Source organism: Strongylocentrotus purpuratus, unplaced genomic scaffold (genome assembly GCF_000002235.5).
Source record: "Strongylocentrotus purpuratus isolate Spur 01 unplaced genomic scaffold, Spur_5.0 spur5_scaffold_6, whole genome shotgun sequence".
In the NCBI taxonomy this organism is placed as follows: domain Eukaryota; kingdom Metazoa; phylum Echinodermata; class Echinoidea; order Camarodonta; family Strongylocentrotidae; genus Strongylocentrotus; species Strongylocentrotus purpuratus.
Window position 1 is genome coordinate 56,891,163 of NW_022145612.1, and position 20,752 is coordinate 56,911,914.

Consider the following 20,752-nt stretch of genomic DNA (forward strand, 5'->3'; position numbering starts at 1 on the left):
ATTCCAATTATTTGCACTCCTTATTAAGAAACTATACTGCCTAAGTCCTGTATTGAAATGTTGCTTGATTATCTTGAAATGGTGGCTTCTTAATTGTTGTTGAGCCAGTCCGTGGCTTGTTGGAAGAATTTTGAGGGAATTACTCTGTTGAAATCTCTCAGGATTTTTAATATCTTTAAGGGAGGGGCACCAGCTCATTTTTTTTTTCTGGGGAGGGGATGGTACACTTACCCCGACACTGGCCCCCGGTCCGATATTTCCGCCAATCCATGTTCACTCTGATATAGACCCTATAAAGGACACTTTTGAAACTTTTCAACTATTCCGCCCTCTTTCGGTGTATGCTTTATATTGTACTGAGAGCTCTAGCTACCTAGTCCTAAGCAGAGATAAAATGGGCGGAGGCAACATGCCAGAGTCCAAGGGAAAGGCCATATTTGTTGATAAAAAGAACGAATGGACCGAGACAGGACTCCGATATGCCTTCGCAGGGATATCATGCATGTGTGCTGCATTCGGTAAGACAATCAAACGCGTTTTTGCACATTTCTTTTGTCACATTTTCGGGTACAAAACTTTTCGCCACCGGCCCCTCTGCAGTCCGACATCACCGGTGACTGAAGGGCTGGGTCCCCGATAACTCCGGGAAGCTCCGACGCCGGTGTTGGAGCTTCCAGGAGTTAGGTCTCCGACTACGTCGTAGCTAAAGTCGCTGCTATATGAATATGTCTAAACCTAATTTGTTAGACGTAATTCTAGATCTAACAAGTTAGAGATCTATTAATTTAATGAATTACTTCCTTCTTTTTTGTCATACAGACAGATTTAACAGTATATCTGATATAACAGATCCCAAATGAAAACGATGAACTTTAACTTTAGTATGAGTAGACCTACAAGAAGATAGACCAAGAAGATAGACCTGGAAGCTCGAGTGCTGTCTCAGCATTCTTCCAGTATTTGCGGTAAAGGTAAAGGTAAAGTGTCACATAGAGACTAGCCTAGACCGAAAATGTTGTCTCTTTCGTTCGTTGGCCTCTGATTTGAGTAGAGATGAGAGGCCTAGTAGTAGGGGCAAAAAGCGCCAGTGTTTGAAAACGAGGCTGAGGCCGGTTGAACGTAAAGCACATGCACGGAGATGTAAGCTTTGTAAGCTTTACTATGTGCTACATAAATAACAGTACAATGTTTTTAAATCAATGTTAACAATATCTGTACTAGTATAAACTTACTATTTATTAATTGAATTTATTACTTACAAATGTTATTCTTCAAATTAGTAACCAATCCGATCGATGTGACCAAAATTCGTATGCAACTGGAGGGGGAGCTCAACTCTGCGAATGCTAGGTCAGCTTACCAGCAGAGATACTACAAGGGAATAATCAGAGGAGCGTTGACTATCGCCAAGGACGAAGGAATCAGAGGATTGTATAAAGGGTCAGATATATAATCCTTTCCTTGCACTTGGAGTGTTAACGAAACCATAATATCGTCTGTTTGGAGCCAGAAGGGTGTTAACTCGTAACATAGAGTTGCCTCCCTTCTGGCTCTGAACAGACAACTAGTTTATTGACATCCCAATGACACCTGTCATGCATGTGTTTATTTAATATGATATGTTTCTCTTGGATCATTGGATGTCAGCAAATTTTTATGATAGTTTTATGAGACGCTACCTTTCATATCTTTGATCCTTACTTTTTACCACTAAATATCAACTATTGTTATATACGCATTTATAAGAATATAATTTTACACATTTACAAGAATAGAACAGTGTGATATATTCAAGAGTGTCTAAGACTGAATCGAATGTTTAAGTGATGAAATCAATCATACAGTGCATTGATTGTGTCATTTTTAACCCTGTACAGTGCATACATTTCCTGAAACTGATATTTACTCTTCATTTTAGAACCATTCAGTAGATTACAAGGCATAAGTAAGACTGTAAATCACACGTTATCAAGTTCAGTATATTGTTCACTCATCCGAAAATGACATCGGAAAAAAACATGGATGCAATTTTCAATGTGTACGAGGTACACAGTTTGCTTGCATTACAATACAGTACATTTTCTTTCTATAATTATGAGCATTATGATGGAGATTATAGAGGAGTATCGAAGTTCAGGATTATTTAATTTTTTTCATGGAAGTTGGTTATTTGATAAATGAATGATCTTTATTAAGATCAGGCAGAAATTTCATATCTTGCATTCTTTCTCTTGCAGAATCACTCCAGCTCTGGTAAGAGAAGCCAGTTACAGCTCCATCAGGATCGGTGCTTATGAACCTATCAAGCATCTCTTTGGTGCTACAGATCCAGCCCACACCCCACTCTACAAGAAAATTGCATCTGGGGCTACATCAGGTATGATATCTCGCACATCAAGATTCTACGCCTCTGATTTGCCAAAACATCAGGCATGAAAGTTCCTATCGACTGCTGGGCAGTGTGGCAAAAATAGTGCCTGGGCTTAGTTAAACTTGTGTATACATTGTGAGGACATGGTAGATGCACATTGAGAGACATGCACTTCTCTTCAGTAAAGTTGCCTTTAAATTAATACATTTTGACAGGCACTTTTTTCCATAATATCCCTTATTAAGTATCAACATGCGGGATGCAGAGAATAAATCAAATATTGACTGCACATTTTGGGGGTCAATGTTAAAACTATAGCTCTTCGATCTCGAACGCAGTGTTTTAAAATTGCCAGCTCTGCCTGATATAATAGGACTTTGGTTGTGTAAGTGAGATTTCTGAGATTTCAGTCTCCTGCCTACCAACCCATTGAAAGGTAATGAATATACATGTTCCCTGCACCACTAAGATTTTAAATAGTAAATTTTCATACCAATAAAACCAAAACGGGATGGACAAGAAACTGAGCAAAGAAGTGGCATAGCCCTGGATGGCCAAATCATTAGTGGGGTTGGAGTTGGTTTGATATATCTTTGTCCCTGTGACATTTGACCACTTAAACTAATGACTATCCGTGCCTTTGGTTGTGTTAGGTGCACTAGGCAGTTGGATAGCAACCCCAACAGACCTGATACGAGTTAGACTCCAAGCAGAGGCCAAACTAGAGCAAGGACAGCAGCCAAGGTACAGGGGCTTCCTGCATGCTTTCACTGATATAGCCAAAGCTGAAGGTCTGAGAGGGCTGTACAGGGGTACCATCCCCACAGTGCAGAGGGCCATGATTCTTACTGCTGCTCAGGTATAGTAAGAGCTTCCTTGAGAAGATTATGTGACATTTGCTCTGGGGCTTACTTCCTCAAAGATACAGGGTTAAGATGAGCATTGCAGTGTGGTTTCAGGTTAGGTTCAGGGGCACAAAGAAGACAAAAGACCTAATGCATGGCTGATCTTCAACGAAACGGAGTTAAGTCTTTTGTTAACTCTGTTCTTTGCTATGGCAGGCAGCCAGTGAAAACGAACTCGTTTGATCAAAATTATTGAAATGCAAGCATTACTTTAAACAAACAGAACTTTGTTATTCCCGGCTCATTTTTCCTGATTGAGGTCTCATATGAAAGGGCAAAAATTGAACTTTTCAGAAATGTGATTTTCTCTTTGAAATTCAGATACCGCCCGCCAAATGACTTTTTGGTTTCCTCTCTTCAAATAGCTTTTAATCACTCATGCGTGAGATATGAATCATATTAGTTGCATCAAATGAAAGAGGAGGATCTAAGCTTTCCAAATATGTGTCATTTATTAATTATAATTGTGATTAAGTTATGATTAAACATCGATAGTTCTCGGTTTCGTTTTTTCTGGGACGAACTGTATATGAAAATCACTTACTGTCATCAAGTCAAAATTCATCAATTTATAGCAAACGTAGGACCTCCATTTTTCAATATGTTTATTTTAGGGGAAAGACAATTGCTATGGCGACAATTGCTATGGCAGCAATGACAACTACTGGAAACAATTTATATCAATGTTGGCATAGTGCGCTGACAAAATGATGCTTGATTGGATGCTAACTCATTTTTTATCAAGATATTTCGTTAGTGCTATTTTTTACAATAGTTTAACATCTTGCTACAGGGGGAGGAGCATGGCGTTGGGTAGAACAGGCTTTTTTTTTTTTTATAGATTGTTTAGATTTTCACATTAAACCCATGCTACCAGTAGATCTTTTGTAAAGATACATCTGATATTCTTCCTGTCTTTACTACTGTCAATTATGTTAACCAATTATGATTGCAGGGCCCTTAGGGAGAATAGTATGAATACTGATGAGGCTACCCTGGGTAAACAAGACAAATTATTATTATTATTAATTCTATTATTCTCTACAAACAAAGGTTCCGACATACGATCACACCAAGCACACCATGCTGAACCTAGGTTTGATGAATGAGGGCTTGAAGTTACACATCTTCTCATCCATGGTAGCCGGCTTTGTTGCAGCGCTAGCGACTTCACCGGTGGATGTCATCAAAACAAGGGTGATGAACCAGAAAATTAAAGGTAGGCTGAACAAAAAATGAAAGGATTTATAATGACAATGCTTTGTGTTTTTTAAAATTTAATCTTTGTTCCTCTGTAATTATTTTCTTTGAAGTCTGTAGTCTGTAGTTTGGTATGCCCCAAAACACACTTTCAGTTAGTGATTAGAAAGATATCATTCTATACTACTGCAGACAGTGGTGCTTTTTGAATTCTTTGTTCTCTCTTTGTACAGCGTTAAAACTATCATACAAGATGTGGAAGTAAGTTTGATGTCAGGTCACATTTTAATTTACCTCTGATGTCTTTTGCTGTGTTTTTCCTGTCAATATCAAGCTTTGTATCACAGACAAACCAAATTGCAGCACATAGATGTTGTAAAGATCCTTACCTCTTTAATATTGGCTACTGATTCTGTGTTTCATTTTTAAACATACCTCCTATTTCCTACATTTTTGTTTTGTTTGCCTAGATCTTCCAGTAGAACAGCGTGCATACAAGGGCTCTCTGGATTGTCTCCTAAAGACGGTAAAGTCAGAAGGGTTATACGGTCTCTACAAAGGTTTCTTTCCAAACTGGCTGAGGATAGGACCACATACCATCATCAGTTTCATCTTATTTGAACAGCTAAGAAGGTTAGCTGGTATAGACCCCATTTAACATAGGCATGCATTGTAGGTAGTCAGAATATAAATATAGATAGAAATAATATGCCTGCTCAGAGCCAGAAGGGCTTTAACTCATACAGAGTTACTTTTTAAAGAAAATGCCCATAAGGAGACTTAGGATTTTAGAGAAATTCATAGCAACATATAACCTACAAGGGATATTTTCAATAAAATGCAGCATTTCTAAATTGTTTGTAACTGAGTACTATTAGAGTCAGAGGTCAAAGGTATAGAATAGAGTTGAAGATGTTTATTAAATGCCTAATGGTAATGGGGAGTTTATTGTAAAGCATGGTGCAGAAAAGTAACTTTGCTTGTACTTCTTGGGTAACTAATTGATAACATGGTTTCATTACTTCTTTTTCTTTTTACTTTCTTTTTCTTCTCCTTCTTCTCTTCTATCTGTTACACTATTTACCTCAAAAGGGTGGCTTTGACTAAGTCTTTCAATGCATTATTTAAAGATTCATTTTGAAATGCTACTAAACATGCATACCTGTACTGTTCATGATGGGACAAAGCAAAAGTTTTGTGCAAAACATCAAGGCCTGAAATAGGTTTTTGATCGTACAAACTGTACAAATTTCACTGTGTGGTAATATATCATGAATTTATTTTTGAAATAACAGTAATGTATTACAGGCAAACTTTAACCTTATGCAAAAGAATAGGAAGCAAGTTATAGACTTTATATTTTTGTATATAAAGAAAGATGTTGTTTATATTGAGTGCTCCCAAACATATTGTAGTTTGGATAAATATTTTGGAATCATGAATTGAAAATGAATTGAAAATGAATATGTCTTGCATTTAAAATATGTTTTTAGTACATTGACATTTGTGTATTGTAGAGGTGTTGTGGTCCAGTGGATAATTCTCTGGACTATATACCACAATGTACGGGTTTCAAATCCCTGCCACAGCTCTAACATCCTTTGGCAAGACGTTAGATCTGCATTTGCCACACTCCACCCAGGTGAGGTAAATGGGTACACAGTAGGATTATTGTTTGAAATGCACTGTAAGCTGATAACGACTGGCGGAGCTAAAGCTAGGATAATAATTTCCAATGCTCTTTGGAAACGCATAGGGATGTTTTAATGTGATGTGTGCTATACCAGAACTACCTATTGAATAATCTGTTGACATATATATATATTCAATGCAATTTAACCGATGATGAGAATAACTTATCAATTACACTAATATTTATTGCAAGACGGTTTAATCAAAACTACCAAGAAGTGGAAGTGCACATAGCATCTATATTAATTTTGTCTATTCAATTTAATCATCCACATTCTAAATACATTCTCAATCAATCATGGTATTAACATCATCTCACAATGCTAGTAGTAAATAAAATGTTCATTTTTTGCTCTTCAAATAAAATGGCATTACCTTTGTATCACAGCATTTCCTGTTTCTATTCTACCTCTAACTTTCCTTTGATAAAAAAACCCAACTGTTATGTCATTGACAGTTGGGGCTTTGATAAAGCAAATATTTTTGGTATTTATCTGCATGATTGTAATAATACAAAATGTTTGCTTTGTATATTACAAAAATCATGCAGAAATGATATGTCATTTTATAAATTGGAATGAAAATTTGATTCCACAGCTATTCAAAATAAATGATCCACACATTTCAAATACATTCTCTATCAGTCATGTCATCGTTAGGGGCATTTCACAGCGCTACGACTAGTAAATGAAACATTCATTTAACATTCATGAAGCTTGCCATGCTTCTCTATCAGGGTTTTATTTCTATACTCTACCTCTCATCCTCGGTCAAAATGGTATTGTTTTCCATTGTTTTATTTAGGCAGATTATATAAAATTCAAACATCTATAATGTCTAGGGATGCAGAAAATGGTTTTAAAAACCTTGGTTTGCATCCCAGATATTTAAACAAAAGTTGATAAAACGCTATTTACAGGCAATTTCAAACTACAGTGTATATGGTCTTTCTGTGTCCCATACTTCCCCCAAATCATAGAATGAATAACAAATGAACATTGAAACTGATATTTTTCCATGATAATTTTGTCTGAACCCAGCTGTAGTAAAGCTAGCAATTTGATGCTACTATAGGGTGTACTACAATCTTTGATGTGGTCAATAATGTATGGGACAAAATATGTTGGACTTGCTCATACAGTAATTACAATATATATTTTAAAAACAAGTTTAAAATGGCAAGTATAGTTTGAGCTTTTTAAAATATTTTGTTTTATGTGCAAGATTTTAGTAATGATACAAATTTGCCTTTTATAAAATAATCATGCAGAATTGATATACTTGATAGATCATATATCCAAATTTCTCTTGAATTCATTCCAATAGATTTAAATATTTACAAGTAAATTATTGAAATTGTTGTATTTAAACACTGTGAAATCAAATGGAGACATAATTAGGAAGACTAGATCATGATTACCGATATCGTTTCTGTGGATAATGTATTCAAGTCAGCATTTGCTCAAATATTTTAATGATGTTTTTAAATCTGTATGTCATTTAAAGGAGGACCATAATGCTCAGTGTATCAAATGTCTTAACTGAACAATTTGATATATTTTGTGGATATTTATGCACAAATGATGAAGTTATGTATGAATTCATGATATGTGTTTACTTGTATTTTTGTGTTCTTTCAAACAAAAAAGTTTAACAAAGTTAATATTGTGCTGAATATTATGTGAGGCTGTTTCACAAGTTATTCTATGTTCGTGTATATATGAAGCTACTAGTGTAATAGCATATCTACCTCATTTAGTGATACAGGTTTTGTACTTCTACGAATGTGTGTGGAGAACTATGTACATTATTCATGGCGATTGTGAACAATATGAATGTATAATATTGCACAAAACACTTGCCAAGGTTAAATATGCAGTTCATTTTTTGTTTGCATCTCTAGCTAGTCAATGTATTCATGACACCGTATGACTCACTGTAAAGTCAACAAAAGTTCAGGTGTAGTGATAGTCTTCATTTACAGACTCTGAACTTTTATCAGAAATAGACCAGTTTACTAACATATTCCAATTCATGGATGTATCTTTCCTGGGGACCTACTGATGAGTTATTCCATTAACCCGTTATTAATGAATGAACTACGATACTCAGATTCCAGTCTGCAGCGTACATTACTTATTGGTATGTCGGGCAAGCCTCAGGTGAGCTTTCAGATTGACATTGTCAAGAACAACTATTTTTAAAAGTATGCATAAAATTTGAATATGTTTGTAAACCGGTCTATTGATAGAAGTTGAATTCTTGTCAAATAACTAATACTGTTACTATATAAAGGCCTTACTAGTTCCAAATGTCAATATACTGGAAATAAATTAATCTAAATGATTTAGAGATAATATTTGTGTATGTACCACTGAAGCGTGAAGAATTCCTTCTATGGTTATTCCAATTTCTCTGGCTTCTTGAATAGTTCTGATACTGTCTTGTCATGAGAGTATATTTAATGCCCTTCTTACATTTTGTTGTGGATGTTTTTATTAATAAACTAGACTACAATAGTGCACTGTTGTCAGGTATATAATGTCAATGGGAGATTTTTTAGCAACTTTTCTGTTAATGAATATAGCCTTTCTTAAAGTCTGTGTGAAGTGTAAAGGGTTTATATAATCAATTTGCCATAATTAGGAATGGTCAGATAAAACAAAAAATGATGACACCAGTAATATTGTACCGTAGTTGATATCATAATTTGCACAATTGTACAGTGTATGGATGCACACATTTTATATATTTTTTCCAATATTGACAAATGTAACAGGGTAAATGTGTATCTTCCAAGTATTTTTAAAGTATTCTTGATTTTTATAGCACATGTAATTTTTTAGTGTAAATGTACACAAGTGATTTGCTGAATTTTCATTCTACTGTGAATAAGCTGAATTGAACTGATTTAACTGTAAAATAGCAATATGAAGTATATTAAACATGAATATGAACTATTAAATATATAAAGGATGTATGTATTTATTTGTTATTGATGTGACGAAAAAATAACATCATGCTTCAATCAAAGAGAGTTGTACCTCAGTCACATACCAAACCAACTCTGAACTTTCTTTGTAAGTATTGTTCAAGGGTAACCTTTGTAATATGTTCATTTGTATGAAATCAGAAAAATAAGACAACAGAATGGCAGAGGTTTGAAATAAATTGGACAAATAAGAAGAGTTTGGAATGATTGAAAAATTAAAATCACTAAATCTATACGAATATCAAATTGGCAATTCGGTCAGTGGATTGTAACATAGTCACAGACTACTCTTTTGTTTGTTGTATACCTAAATATCATTAATTTCTGTTTGTCTCCTTAGTGCCTTCTTCCTTTAGGGACATCTCGAAATATATTAGGTAGCATATAGTTGTAGGTCCTCTTAAAAGGAAAATCCCTTCAGAGTCATACATCTTGCAAAAATGACATTTTAGACATTTTGTGTGATGAAACAAATTGGAAAGTTGTTGAATACTACGTCACAGTGACAGTACGATGCAGCCAATTTGAAATACCCATACATATAGTGATTCCAGCTTCCAAAATTCTTATTTTTTGTCTGATTTCTTTCATACTTTTACCATTCTGCTTTATTTTAGGGTAGTTGTTTATTAAGGTTGGATTTACCTCGCATCATTTTCATTGGTGTGACAGTCACTGTGACTGGGGTAGGAGATGGCTGTGAAGAGGAATGTATTACATGGAAGAGTAGGGTAAACGATAAAGGAATGAATCAGGAAAAACATGGAGAGGAAAAGTAGAAGGAAAACATGAAGAGGAAATGATGAGAGAATGATGATAATAATATGAGATTTGTAAGGCAACAAATCCTCTTGAAAGCAAATGCTCAAGGCCCAATTGTGAAACAAACAAAAAACAAACAAAAACATGGATCACATGAAAGCAGCTGCATTGTAAACAAAGGAACAGGAGTAAGATAGAACATAAGAAAACAAAGAACAATTAATTATTTATATGCCAAATTTAGACAGATACTTTTTCATAGTTCTGACAGTTTCCTTTAATCTATATTTATTCCATCAGAACTCACAAATCCATAATTATAAAATACGTCAAAGGGGTCTTATTCATCAGCCTTTTGCAAGAACAAATATCACTCTGACCTCTTTCCATATCTCTTGCATCAAAGAATGGAACAGTTTGCCTGATGATATAAAAAATAGTACAACTCTTTCTAGGTTTAAAATGTTATCTAAAACGTATCTACTAGAAAGACTGACATAATTTTTCTTTGTATCTTAATAATTTATCATTCTGAAAAAATGCTTTTGACCACCAAGGACCTACTCATACGAGTGTGTGTGTGTGTGCTCTTGTAATGGGTGTAATTTATGAGGCTTATTCTTTCATTTAATTTTTTCCAACAAATTTTGGTCAACAGCCGGACACCAAGGTTATGTACGATTCATTAATGTTCAAACGGCAATTAAAAACATTCAACACCCAGGATCAGTGAATGAAACACACTGAAAAATCAATTAGAGATATCATTCTCTCATTTTATTAAAAAAACATGGCAAAAATATGATAAATTGATATTTAAAAATACATGCGCTTCCCGTGTAACGTTTTAATGTCCATATATGGGCATTTTTCATGGCATTATGCGTGCTAGTGCAAAACAAAACCATGACGAGCCATAATGGATGGTTTGGTAAGATTCCTCACATTATTAGCATCACATTAATAATAATTGTAAACATTGTAGGGAAACCGATTTCATATTATCTCCAAATGAAGTTGAAGTCAGTAAAGGGTACCCTTGATCTCAGCCATGCACATATGTTATAGGTCAAAATGTGAAAGATCACAGGGTCATGGAAAGTGTAAAAGATCCCATATTATTATCTATATAAGGCTTCCAAGTGGTACAATACATCAGTGTATTTAATATCTTTAGCCCAGTACCCAGATGACGGATCAATATGGTTTTCGTCATCCGGGAACTTCAACTATCGAAATCGATCACACAAAAACAAAGCCATATTTACACAGGTAAGTCAAATATTCACTAGTCAACCTGATATAGATAACAATAATAATATTGTATGGCTTTGTTTTTGTGTGATACAAGAATATATTGCTCTTGCTATGACAATATATTCTTGTATCACACTCAAAGCCATATATAAATATCTCATTACTGTGATAACTTCACAAAAGTTGAACCATTGTTGACCAAACTGGGCTTGGGTATATGTATGTCTGTACGAGCATGAAAAGATGACATAGAATGTTTGGGTTTGTGAGGTCAGACCCTACAGGTCACATCATCACTGATGAACATACATATAGGAGGAGGCATATTAGAGACGCAGTCCCATTTATCTAGTTTAATTATAATATTGGATATTTATATAATGATAAATAAATAATAATAAAAATGTTACTTATAAAGCGCTTACCACCAAAGTCTCTTAAAGTGCTTTAACAAACAAAATAGACTGATAAACAATTACATATTAAACAAAACAAAAAAGTGCAAATAATATAGCATGAATATCCACCATGCATGGTGCTCAAGGCGCTCCAACTATTAGCCCGGCTCTGCTAGGCAGCCGATTTCAGCGCTCACAGCATTCAAGGAATTCCTTCCTTCCGGTACCCATTTAGTATTTAACACCTTTTGCACACAACAAATGGAGTAATTGCAATATACATGTACGATATGAAACATGAAGTCTTAAATGCCAATGTGAGGATATATATCATTAGTGATCTCAACATTTAAAGGTTCATGACTTTCTACTCTTTATCTAAAATTCTACCTCAAATTCATAACAAAAGTCAGTTCAATCATCAATAATGGTAGAGTACATGTACCTCTACTGGTAGGGTATTTGTGGACATCCTTGATGGCATACCACAGGACCTACATCTTGGGACTTTGTGACGGAAGCGCTCTTCATTATTGGATCACCTTCTTATCGAGTTCCTCAGCTTCACAAAGAACAGTGCTTGAGCAAAGTTTAACTGGAAAGAGTAGCACTGTCAGAGATGGTCGTTTAGGTTCGGTTTCGTTTGTTTGCTTGTTTTATCTCACTGCTAAGAAGGCATGTATGTGCTTGTACTTACAAGCAACCAAGAGACTAATAAGTCCTCTCCGAGGGACTTGGTAATGAGGACTATGCCTTACCCAAGGGCACTAGCATCAACTTGATTTCAAACCTGGGACCACTGAGCCATCATGCCTCCATTGAGAGACACAAGAAGAGAATGAAAGACAGAAATAAATTGATAATAGATTTTGTGATATAAGTGCAGATTGGGCTTGGCTAAGGTTAGAATCAGATCTTCTTCGAACATGCTCCAACGATGTAGTAAAAACATCCTTCCAATGTCTCCATTAACAAGTGGCAACATTACAGAAGCAACTTTCCAGACCTGCAACTTGGTCATGATGGCATCCTCCTCAAGCAAGCATTTAGTATTTGGATGACCAGATGTCTCCATCAGCACTATATAGGCTGTGGCCTCCTTAACTGTTCATTACTGCAACAAGCTGCTTTCTTCATGAGCATCTGAGGTCCTTTCACATGAGATCAAAATCATCCCTCTGCAATAGAAAATAAAGGCATTATAGAGCCTGAGAAGTTTTGGGTGGGGAAGGTTTGAATAGCTTATCTTGGGTAAAATATTGTGCTGATTCATATGGAACCTTCTCACAACGTTTGTGTTATTTTGGTCACTTTTTCCCCCAAAATTACCATTAAGGTCACTTTTGTTCTTGGGTATATTTTCCAATTGTTTAAAGTGACTCTGTAACATCGTTAAAAGTTGATGAAAAAATTGCATAATTTTTGTATGAAATGTTACTTATTATATTCCTTCTACTGTACTAGCCCTCTAACATGCGAAAAATCTTGAAAATATTCTCGAACCACAAAGATATCTATGGTTTTCTTTGAAGGTGTCACTGTGCAACACCCTCTAACAGTGATTAACAGTAAATTCTTCCAACCGTTTTTTAATTTTCCAAATCAATTATCCTATGGATTGAAACAAGGTTCTGTGCAAGCCTACCAATATATGATACATTGGATTATTTTGAACAATGGAGCACAGAAACAAGAGGCATATAACTGTTAAAAGAATTTTAGACCGAAGAAGCACATCCGTATGGCCTAACCCACATTCGTTCCAACAGCCCAAACTTGGTACAATGCAATTGTGACAATACTTTTAAAGACCCTGGGACTCAGGCACACTTAGAAGAAATATCATGAATGGGGTACCATTGGACAGAAAACAAATTACTCTTAAAATTTCATCATGAAATAGATTTCAAATTCATATTGGTTACAACTTTTTAATTAGGAATTAGCTACCAATAGACAGATTTGAGAATAATTTGAATTAATACAAAGTATATTGAGAGCCAAAAGGGCATTGATTCTGTGTAAATCATCATGGAAAAAAATAGTTTAAAATTTCGGGGGGTACTTTTCACGTTTGCTTGCATGAAAAGAACACTCTTTATATTGTGTTGCATTGAACTCTGTGCAATTTTGGGGGGCTCTTTTATGACTTTCGGGGGCTTCTTTTGGCATTTCGGGGGCTAATTCACCCCGAGCCCCCATGAATTTCCCCTTGTAAATCATATAAGTTAATGCCCTTCTGGCACTCAACAGATAGTATCATGTTTAAAACAGTACCTCCTCATTGTATTCAACAATGTGTTTCTTGATCTTTGATGTATCTGTCCACGTTACAAAATCTTCCATCGATCTAATTAAACACAAACAAGAAACAACAAGAAGAAAAAGGTTTTTGAATATTATAAATTTCTCTACATTTGGTAATTGATGACAGAAATTTTTTCCACTTCTCTAGCTCAAATCTCTATATGGGATTTTATGTGTGATAAAGATTATATAAAATATATTTATTTTTCTCATAATATACCTAGGACATCAGACTTCTCCCCTTTATGTATGATTTGAAAGAATGAAGAGAATTGAAGTGCATGAGGTTATCATAGAGATGAGTTTCAGATTTATCATGGTCATAATAGTATTCAAGTAGAGCTGATAAATGAGGTCAGTGGGCTAAGCTATTTTTTGAGGACCACTTTTTTCTTTTTGAGGGGGGGGGGGGGGGGTGGTTTTTTTTTTTGTTTTTTTGTTTTTTTTGTTAGTTAGGGGGACAGGAGGGTGTGAAAAGATTCCTGCATTTGTCCCTTCAACGGTTTGGTCCACATACCTCATATACCATGAATAAGCCTGCACTAGAGTTTTCTTCATAAGCAAAGATTTTTCTAAAATATGCTTTTTGTCCATAAAACAAAACGTGACCAGTGATTGTACAAAAAACAAAGAAATGAAGGCTTCGCCATTGATTCCAGATTTGATTATTCGAATAGGCCCATATAACAGCACAAATCGTCTATTGCATTGTTTAACATAGTCAATGAAATGATTAATTGAATAAACCCAAATAAAGAATGATTTACAAAATTAAAGCATTTAACTTCTACCTTGTTTGTACAATTATTATTGTGACTCCAATCACGGATTTGAAATGAATTCCATCACAACACTCCCATCATCAAACACAACATCATCATCACACCATACACAATATTTAGGCAAAAACCATGTATGGTGTGAACCCGATTTTTGTTTTTGGTCGCCTAGCCTGTCTAATTGTCATGTTGTTTTGTCGTATTTGGTGCGCAGAGTTCTTCATAATAATAATAATAATAATAGTTCGTTCTTTTATCGCGCATTACGAGTGATTCTTCATTTTAACAAGACCCATGATATCAGTAGTACATTCATCTTGGGATTGTTGGCAGAGCTGTGAAAACTGTTTTCTTTTCTAACCATTTTAAATCGCCTTTATTATCCTGTTTCCCCCTAAAAAGACAAGATTACCTAATATGTAATTTAAATGTCAATTGCATTTTCTGTTAAATATGCATAATTTGAAATTTAAATTCAAAGAAATCTACACAGAATGCTACAGGGGATGTACATCCCTACTTCTTATTTGGTTGAAATTGATCTTTGAACCTGTGTTGCACTGTAAATATCATTTTAAAACTAATAAATTCTGTACAAGTCCGGGCCACCCCCCCCCCCTCCCTTTGGTTCCGCCACTGACAGAAACAATAAAGAGGGTGTTAAACACCCCCTCCCCCCTCTGCGTACGTTTAAAAAGAATTGTACCTGGTAACAAGGAAGGCTGGGTCTAAAACTAATTCTGGTCCAACCCTAATATCTGAAGAAAGTTAGTCAAGGAAATGGACTGACATAAAATAGACACACAGATTTCCAGTCATCCTCATATCTAAGATGTGAATCAGAATGAAGCCCCCATGAAAATAAAACAAGAAAAAATGGGATGGAAACACATCACAATGAAGAAAAAAAAAGCCTATAATCAAATATCAATCGAGAACTATGATCTTGACATACTAGCCTCAAACTGTAGCTGTATCATCTTTCTATAGTAATACCGTAACCTGATTTAGATATTGTGATAGCAAGGCTAAAACCTTTTCATTTCAGAAATGGACCTCTGTGACCTTTGACCTATTTCCTTTAAGTTTAATGAGACTTTCTTTCTATCCTGATATAAACTATCAAGTTTGAGGTTGATACCTCTAAGGCGTTAAATAAAAAGATGTTGTATAGCCCTTTGCTACCGACCCAAAAATCTTAAAATCTATGGTCGGCTTTTTGAGACCATTTTTTTTAAAACCATTTTTTAGAAAAACAAACATTTAATGAATAACAAAATATGTATTTTGTTTGTTTAACAAGATATAAATGCATAAAAGAATCAAATTATTCCCAAATTCTCACTCGTCTTCTGCCCTATTTTCAAAATCCTGCTAGCGTAAACAAGTAGACCCGGCCTCGTTTACGTGTATATACCATGCACCAGCTAGAAACCAGCTAGGGTACTAGTAATAATATCCAAAGCTCTATGGAAGCGCATAAGAGATGTTATTTCATAACGTATCATGCGCTATACAAGAACTGAATATTATCATTATTTGGGCAACGGTTGCTGTTTTGAAGGGGAAAAAAAAAGTTTAAAGAAATGATATCCATCCGACCGACCCAGGTTCTGGCACCTAAAGGGCAATACCACATCTTTTTGTTTAGACCTAATGGTTCTTAAGATAATGCGATAACAAGGATAAAATCTTTAATTTCAGAAATTGATCTCTATGACCTTTGACCATTGACCTTCTTATCACAATGTTTGAATCCTATATCTCTAGTTGTTCTAGAGATATCGAAATAGCAAGGCTAAAACCTGTAATTCCAGAAATTGACCTCTGTGACTTTTGCTCTATTTACCCAAAATCTGACCACATCATCTTCCTATTGTGATACATGCTATCCCCATCTCTGACCCTCATGTATCTAGTGGTTCGTGAGGTATAGCAATAACAAGGCTAATAGCTGGAATTTCTGAAGTTGATGTCAGTGACTTTTGTCCTACTAACCAAAAATCTAATCAGATCATCTTCCTATTTTGATACATATTACCAACAAGTTTGAGCCTCATATCTCTAGTGGTTCTTGAGATATTGCTATAATGAGGCCAATACCTGGAATTTAATAAGTTGACCTCTGTGATATTTGACCTACCGTAGCTACTCCAAAATCTAATGAGATTGTCTTCCTATGGTGATACATATTTTCATCAAGTTATACTTCATATCTCAAGTGGTTCTTGAAATATCACGATAACGAAAGTGGGACGGACGGATAACGTAATGCCTCCAGCACCATGCACCTTCGGTCGGCCTCCGAAAAGGAAAATAAGAAATAAAAGAAAGAATTTTTTTTGGATAGAAATGGGTAATCATTGTTTTTCATGATGACTGCAAACCTTGAATTGATCAGAGTGACCTTCCATACTGACTTATGAATCTAATCATACTAAATTTGAAAAGGATACGTCCATGCTGAACAAACTTTACTGCCGACTCCACTGTCTCTGCCATCTTTATTTTCACCATGACAACAGGAAGCCGTCTTCTACAGAATGATGATGCTGACACATTATCACAGAGGGCTAGATTCTGTTTGGTTGGTACGATACCCATGTTGTACCTACATGTTGTAGAAAAACATGTCATTCATGAGTTATAATCAGTGACTGAAAAGTGATGCTATACAGTGCGTCCCAGAAAAAAACGAAACCCAGAATTATCAATGTTTTAACATAACTTAATCACAGTTATAATTAATAAATGACACATATTTGTAAAGCTTAGATCGTCCTCTTTCATTTAATGCATTCGATGATGCATAGTTTATGCATGAGTGATTAAAAACAATTTGAAAGAAAGGGTACCAAAAAGTCATTTGGAGAACGGTATCTGAATTGCAAAGAGAAAATCACATTTCTAGACAGTTAATTTTCTGCCCTTTCATATAGCACCTCAATCAGGGAAAATGAGCCAGGCATAGCAAAGTTCTGTTTGTTTAAAGTAATGCTTGCATATTAAATAAATTAGTTTTCGAGGAAGAGGAAGAGGAAGAGAAAGAAAGAGATGAAGAAGCAAGGTTATGAATTTTCTACAGATTTTATGCGACTTACAACTTTTTTAACATCTGACTAGTGCACTGATTTCTGAAGGGATCCTTGCTGTCTAGCTGCTTAATCTTATTGGCAAGAGTTCTCACATGACGGCTTAATTTGTTATACCTGCAAGGGAACAAGAAAAGCTTTTTAAAAATTGGGATAGTCCAGTTGAAAATGAGTGGCAACACGAGTCATCAAGTGTTTCTTATTTTTGCAAGTCTGATATATGTAGACCTAGATCTAAATCCTTGGCTCAAAATCAAACAACATATACTGTTTTCACACTGGCAATATTTTGCTTAACCCCGTACTATAGGTGGGGTTAAGGGGGGGGGGGGTCTTAGCCCCACCTATAGTACGGGGTTAAGCCTATTCCACTCTCTGTTCAGACTGGTTTTTACCAAAGTGGGCTAAAGTTGGCTAACCCCACCTATAGTACGGGTTAACTAACCCTGCAAAATAGCAGGGCTAACTCCGCAATTGTGGTGCTAACTCCTGCTAACCCCGCAATTGCGGTGCTAAGCAAATGAATGAGAACAGAAACGACAAATAGTCCGGTACTACGCAATGGAGCGTATCGCAGCTGGCCAGATGCGAAGTATGTCCAATCATAACATACACGATATCCGGGGTTAACGAAATGCAGTGAGAACAGCGGGAGTTTTCTTATTCCGGAATAGGCGCTAGTACGGGACTAAAAAAAAGCGTGTGTGAAAAGCCAAAAAAATAGTCCGGGGTTAAGGATAGTACGGGGCTAAGCAAAGTACGGGGTTAAGCAAAACCAGTGTGAAAAGAGTAATAGAAGGTTTACACATAGACCAGACCCACTATCTAGTTGATTTCAGTCACTCAAAGATACCCTACAGGCCTACAATACACGAGGTCCAATCGTAAATGGTATTGATCTCAAACCCTATTAAGTGCTAAAGATTACAAAATTTTCACCCACATCAAAAAATGTGAAAAAAGAAATGTCATTGTTGAACTATAGGCCTACTACTTACTAGTACATACTTTTAAATACGAAGCTCCAAAATCATGCCCTTACAGTAAACGAGCAAAATAAATCAGTTTTGTAACTTCCTGCTGAGATAACTTCACACAGGCGCGCGCCCGGCCGCGCCCGCAACCCAGCATCAGTATGCACTTGATGTATTCTGCAGCGGTTTGCCATGACACCTGAGAAAATGTGTATACTAACATCATCGTTTTTCCGAAAAATACTCCAAAAATAACAAGAAAATTGACACGAAACAAGTAATAAACATAACAACTTTTAACTCATGATCTTTATTTGGACACTTAATGAATATTTACTTCATTTTGGGTATGTAACTAGTCTAGTAGGGTATTTCCACGCCGGAGTTACGGGTCAAATTTTGGATACGTTTCTGAACAAGCGCCGTTTTTAGTAGGGTATCTCCTCGCCGGAGTTCCTGGTCAAAGTCTGGATGGACTTCTGAGCTAGCGCCCGGTAAATAACTTCACACAGGCAAGTACTCGCCCGCAACCCACCATATAGTATGCTCTTGTAATGTGCAGCGGTTTGCCGTTAAACCTGTGAAAAAGTACGAGATCCATCACATTTTTTCTGAAAAATACCCCCCCCCAAAAAAAAAAACAAGAAAATTGACACGAAACAGGTAAGAAACATAATGACTTTTAAAGCATGATCTTTATTTGGACATTTGATGAATATTTACTTCATTTTGGTATGTTCTAGTAAGGGTATCTCGGATATCTCCACCCCGGAGTTTCGGGTCAAATAGCTGAGCTGCGCAGCTATGTGTGAATTTGCACATTACGCCTACATAGGAGTTAGTACATGGTGACGGTCTCTTGAAAAAAATCTAGTTAGTAGACTCTACGACTCAACTTACTTTGTATAATCTTCCCTCTTCTGAATATGGTATCGTCGCATAATTTTAACTTCATGTAAATTGTTGTCTACTTCCCATGATATAAAATCAACCTTCTTAAGTAATTTCTGCTCATGATACTTTAATTTTCGCATGATTCAGAATGTAATCTAGATAATCGAGAGATCTAAGAAAATGTTCTCGCACACGTGTGTATGTGGACGACTATGGAAAGCCGTTGGTGACTTTATTCACGTGCCCCAGACGTATGGAACGCGGCACACGTCTGCTAAATAACAGGCAGACGTCTGCTAATATTGACCAATCAGCTGTGACCAGGCGCGTACGCAGGGGGGTTACCCCCCCCTTTTTTTTATGTGTGTATTTTGGAGGAACCCCCCCCCCCCTTCGGCCCGATTTAAAAATGTTAACCCCCCCCCCCCTTAAAAAAATTCCTGCGTACGCTACTGGCTGTGACTATTGTCACCAAAATACTTTGCGTCACGTGATTATATCTTTCCTTTTTGTAGTAGACCAAGTATATAGTATTATAATTTATTTTATTTTTTTCGTTTTATATTTATCTATCTAGGTAATACAAAATTTTGGGAAATCTTGAAAATTTTGAAAATTGGGTGGATAGTGATTCTTTACAATTTTGATATATTTGGATGCCCCTGTAGATGTATTATAAGCACTAGAAAATTTAGCCCCAAAACTACTTCTGCTTTCGAGAAAAATTGAATATAAAAATTTACCGGTGCTCCCGGTAATTTAAATAGCGCATACGGCCATAGAATGGTAGCTGCGACCATGAAAATCTCAGAATCTGTAGTTGTGATATATAATTTCCAAACGGGAACAACTAATCGGTAAATTTTAGTCAAGAAACATTGTTTTATAGCTTAATTTATATCTTAACCTTGAGAGGGAGCTATACATAAAGAGTTTATTATTTACAATTTCATAACTTTAAACTCGATTTCAACCGCGACAACGATCACTGAATATTGTAAGACCGCATATGCGTCCAATATGTTCATTTGAACCAAATTCATGACCCCATACAAAAACTTTGTATTACCTTTGATAATATCTAACAAATAATCAATCTCAAATTTGACAATAACTGCCTGAATAAGAC

The 20,752-nt window shown here is 35.7% G+C and overlaps 2 protein-coding genes across 3 annotated transcripts; one reads left to right on the plus strand and one right to left on the minus strand.

Moving 5' to 3' along the window:
- Nucleotides 1-384: 384 nt before the first annotated feature.
- On the plus strand, nucleotides 385-6,888 carry LOC580807 (mitochondrial substrate carrier family protein ucpB). Of its 2 annotated transcripts, XM_780841.5 has the most exons (6): nucleotides 385-518; nucleotides 1,281-1,440; nucleotides 2,238-2,377; nucleotides 3,025-3,230; nucleotides 4,330-4,495; nucleotides 4,947-6,888. In XM_780841.5, exons 1-6 carry the CDS (start codon nucleotides 395-397, stop codon nucleotides 5,132-5,134), a joined length of 984 nt encoding a protein of 327 aa, XP_785934.4. In that variant the 5' UTR covers nucleotides 385-394; the 3' UTR covers nucleotides 5,135-6,888. The 2 variants fall into 2 exon arrangements, with proteins under 2 accessions (XP_785934.4, XP_030828019.1); XM_030972159.1 differs by lacking the exon at nucleotides 1,281-1,440.
- Nucleotides 6,889-11,703: 4,815 nt separating this feature from the next.
- Nucleotides 11,704-19,839, minus strand: LOC763729 (U3 small nucleolar ribonucleoprotein protein IMP3). Its single transcript, XM_030972160.1, has 6 exons — nucleotides 19,630-19,839; nucleotides 17,765-17,872; nucleotides 17,120-17,274; nucleotides 15,370-15,421; nucleotides 13,855-13,927; nucleotides 11,704-12,755 (listed from the first exon to the last, which is right to left on the minus strand). The coding sequence occupies exons 1-6, from the start codon at nucleotides 19,761-19,763 to the stop codon at nucleotides 12,732-12,734; spliced, it is 546 nt and encodes a 181-aa protein (XP_030828020.1). The 5' UTR covers nucleotides 19,764-19,839; the 3' UTR covers nucleotides 11,704-12,731.
- Between the last annotated feature and the right edge of the window lie 913 nt (nucleotides 19,840-20,752).

Excerpts from the sequence above, each read along its gene's own strand:
- LOC763729 (XM_030972160.1), bottom strand. The coding sequence starts at position 19,763 with ATGCGAAAATTAAAGTATCATGAGCAGAAATTACTTAAGAAGGTTGAT. Across the intron at positions 17,275-17,764 it reads AGTCAGATGTTAAAAAAGTT|GTACAACATGGGTATCGTAC; the intron begins GTAAGTCGCATA and ends TACAACATGTAG. Across the intron at positions 15,422-17,119 it reads AAAGTTTGTTCAGCATGGAC|ATATTAGGGTTGGACCAGAA; the intron begins GTATCCTTTTCA and ends AACTTTCTTCAG.
- LOC580807 (XM_780841.5), top strand. The coding sequence starts at position 395 with ATGGGCGGAGGCAACATGCCAGAGTCCAAGGGAAAGGCCATATTTGTT. Across the intron at positions 3,231-4,329 it reads TGATTCTTACTGCTGCTCAG|GTTCCGACATACGATCACAC; the intron begins GTATAGTAAGAG and ends CTACAAACAAAG. Across the intron at positions 4,496-4,946 it reads GATGAACCAGAAAATTAAAG|ATCTTCCAGTAGAACAGCGT; the intron begins GTAGGCTGAACA and ends TTGTTTGCCTAG.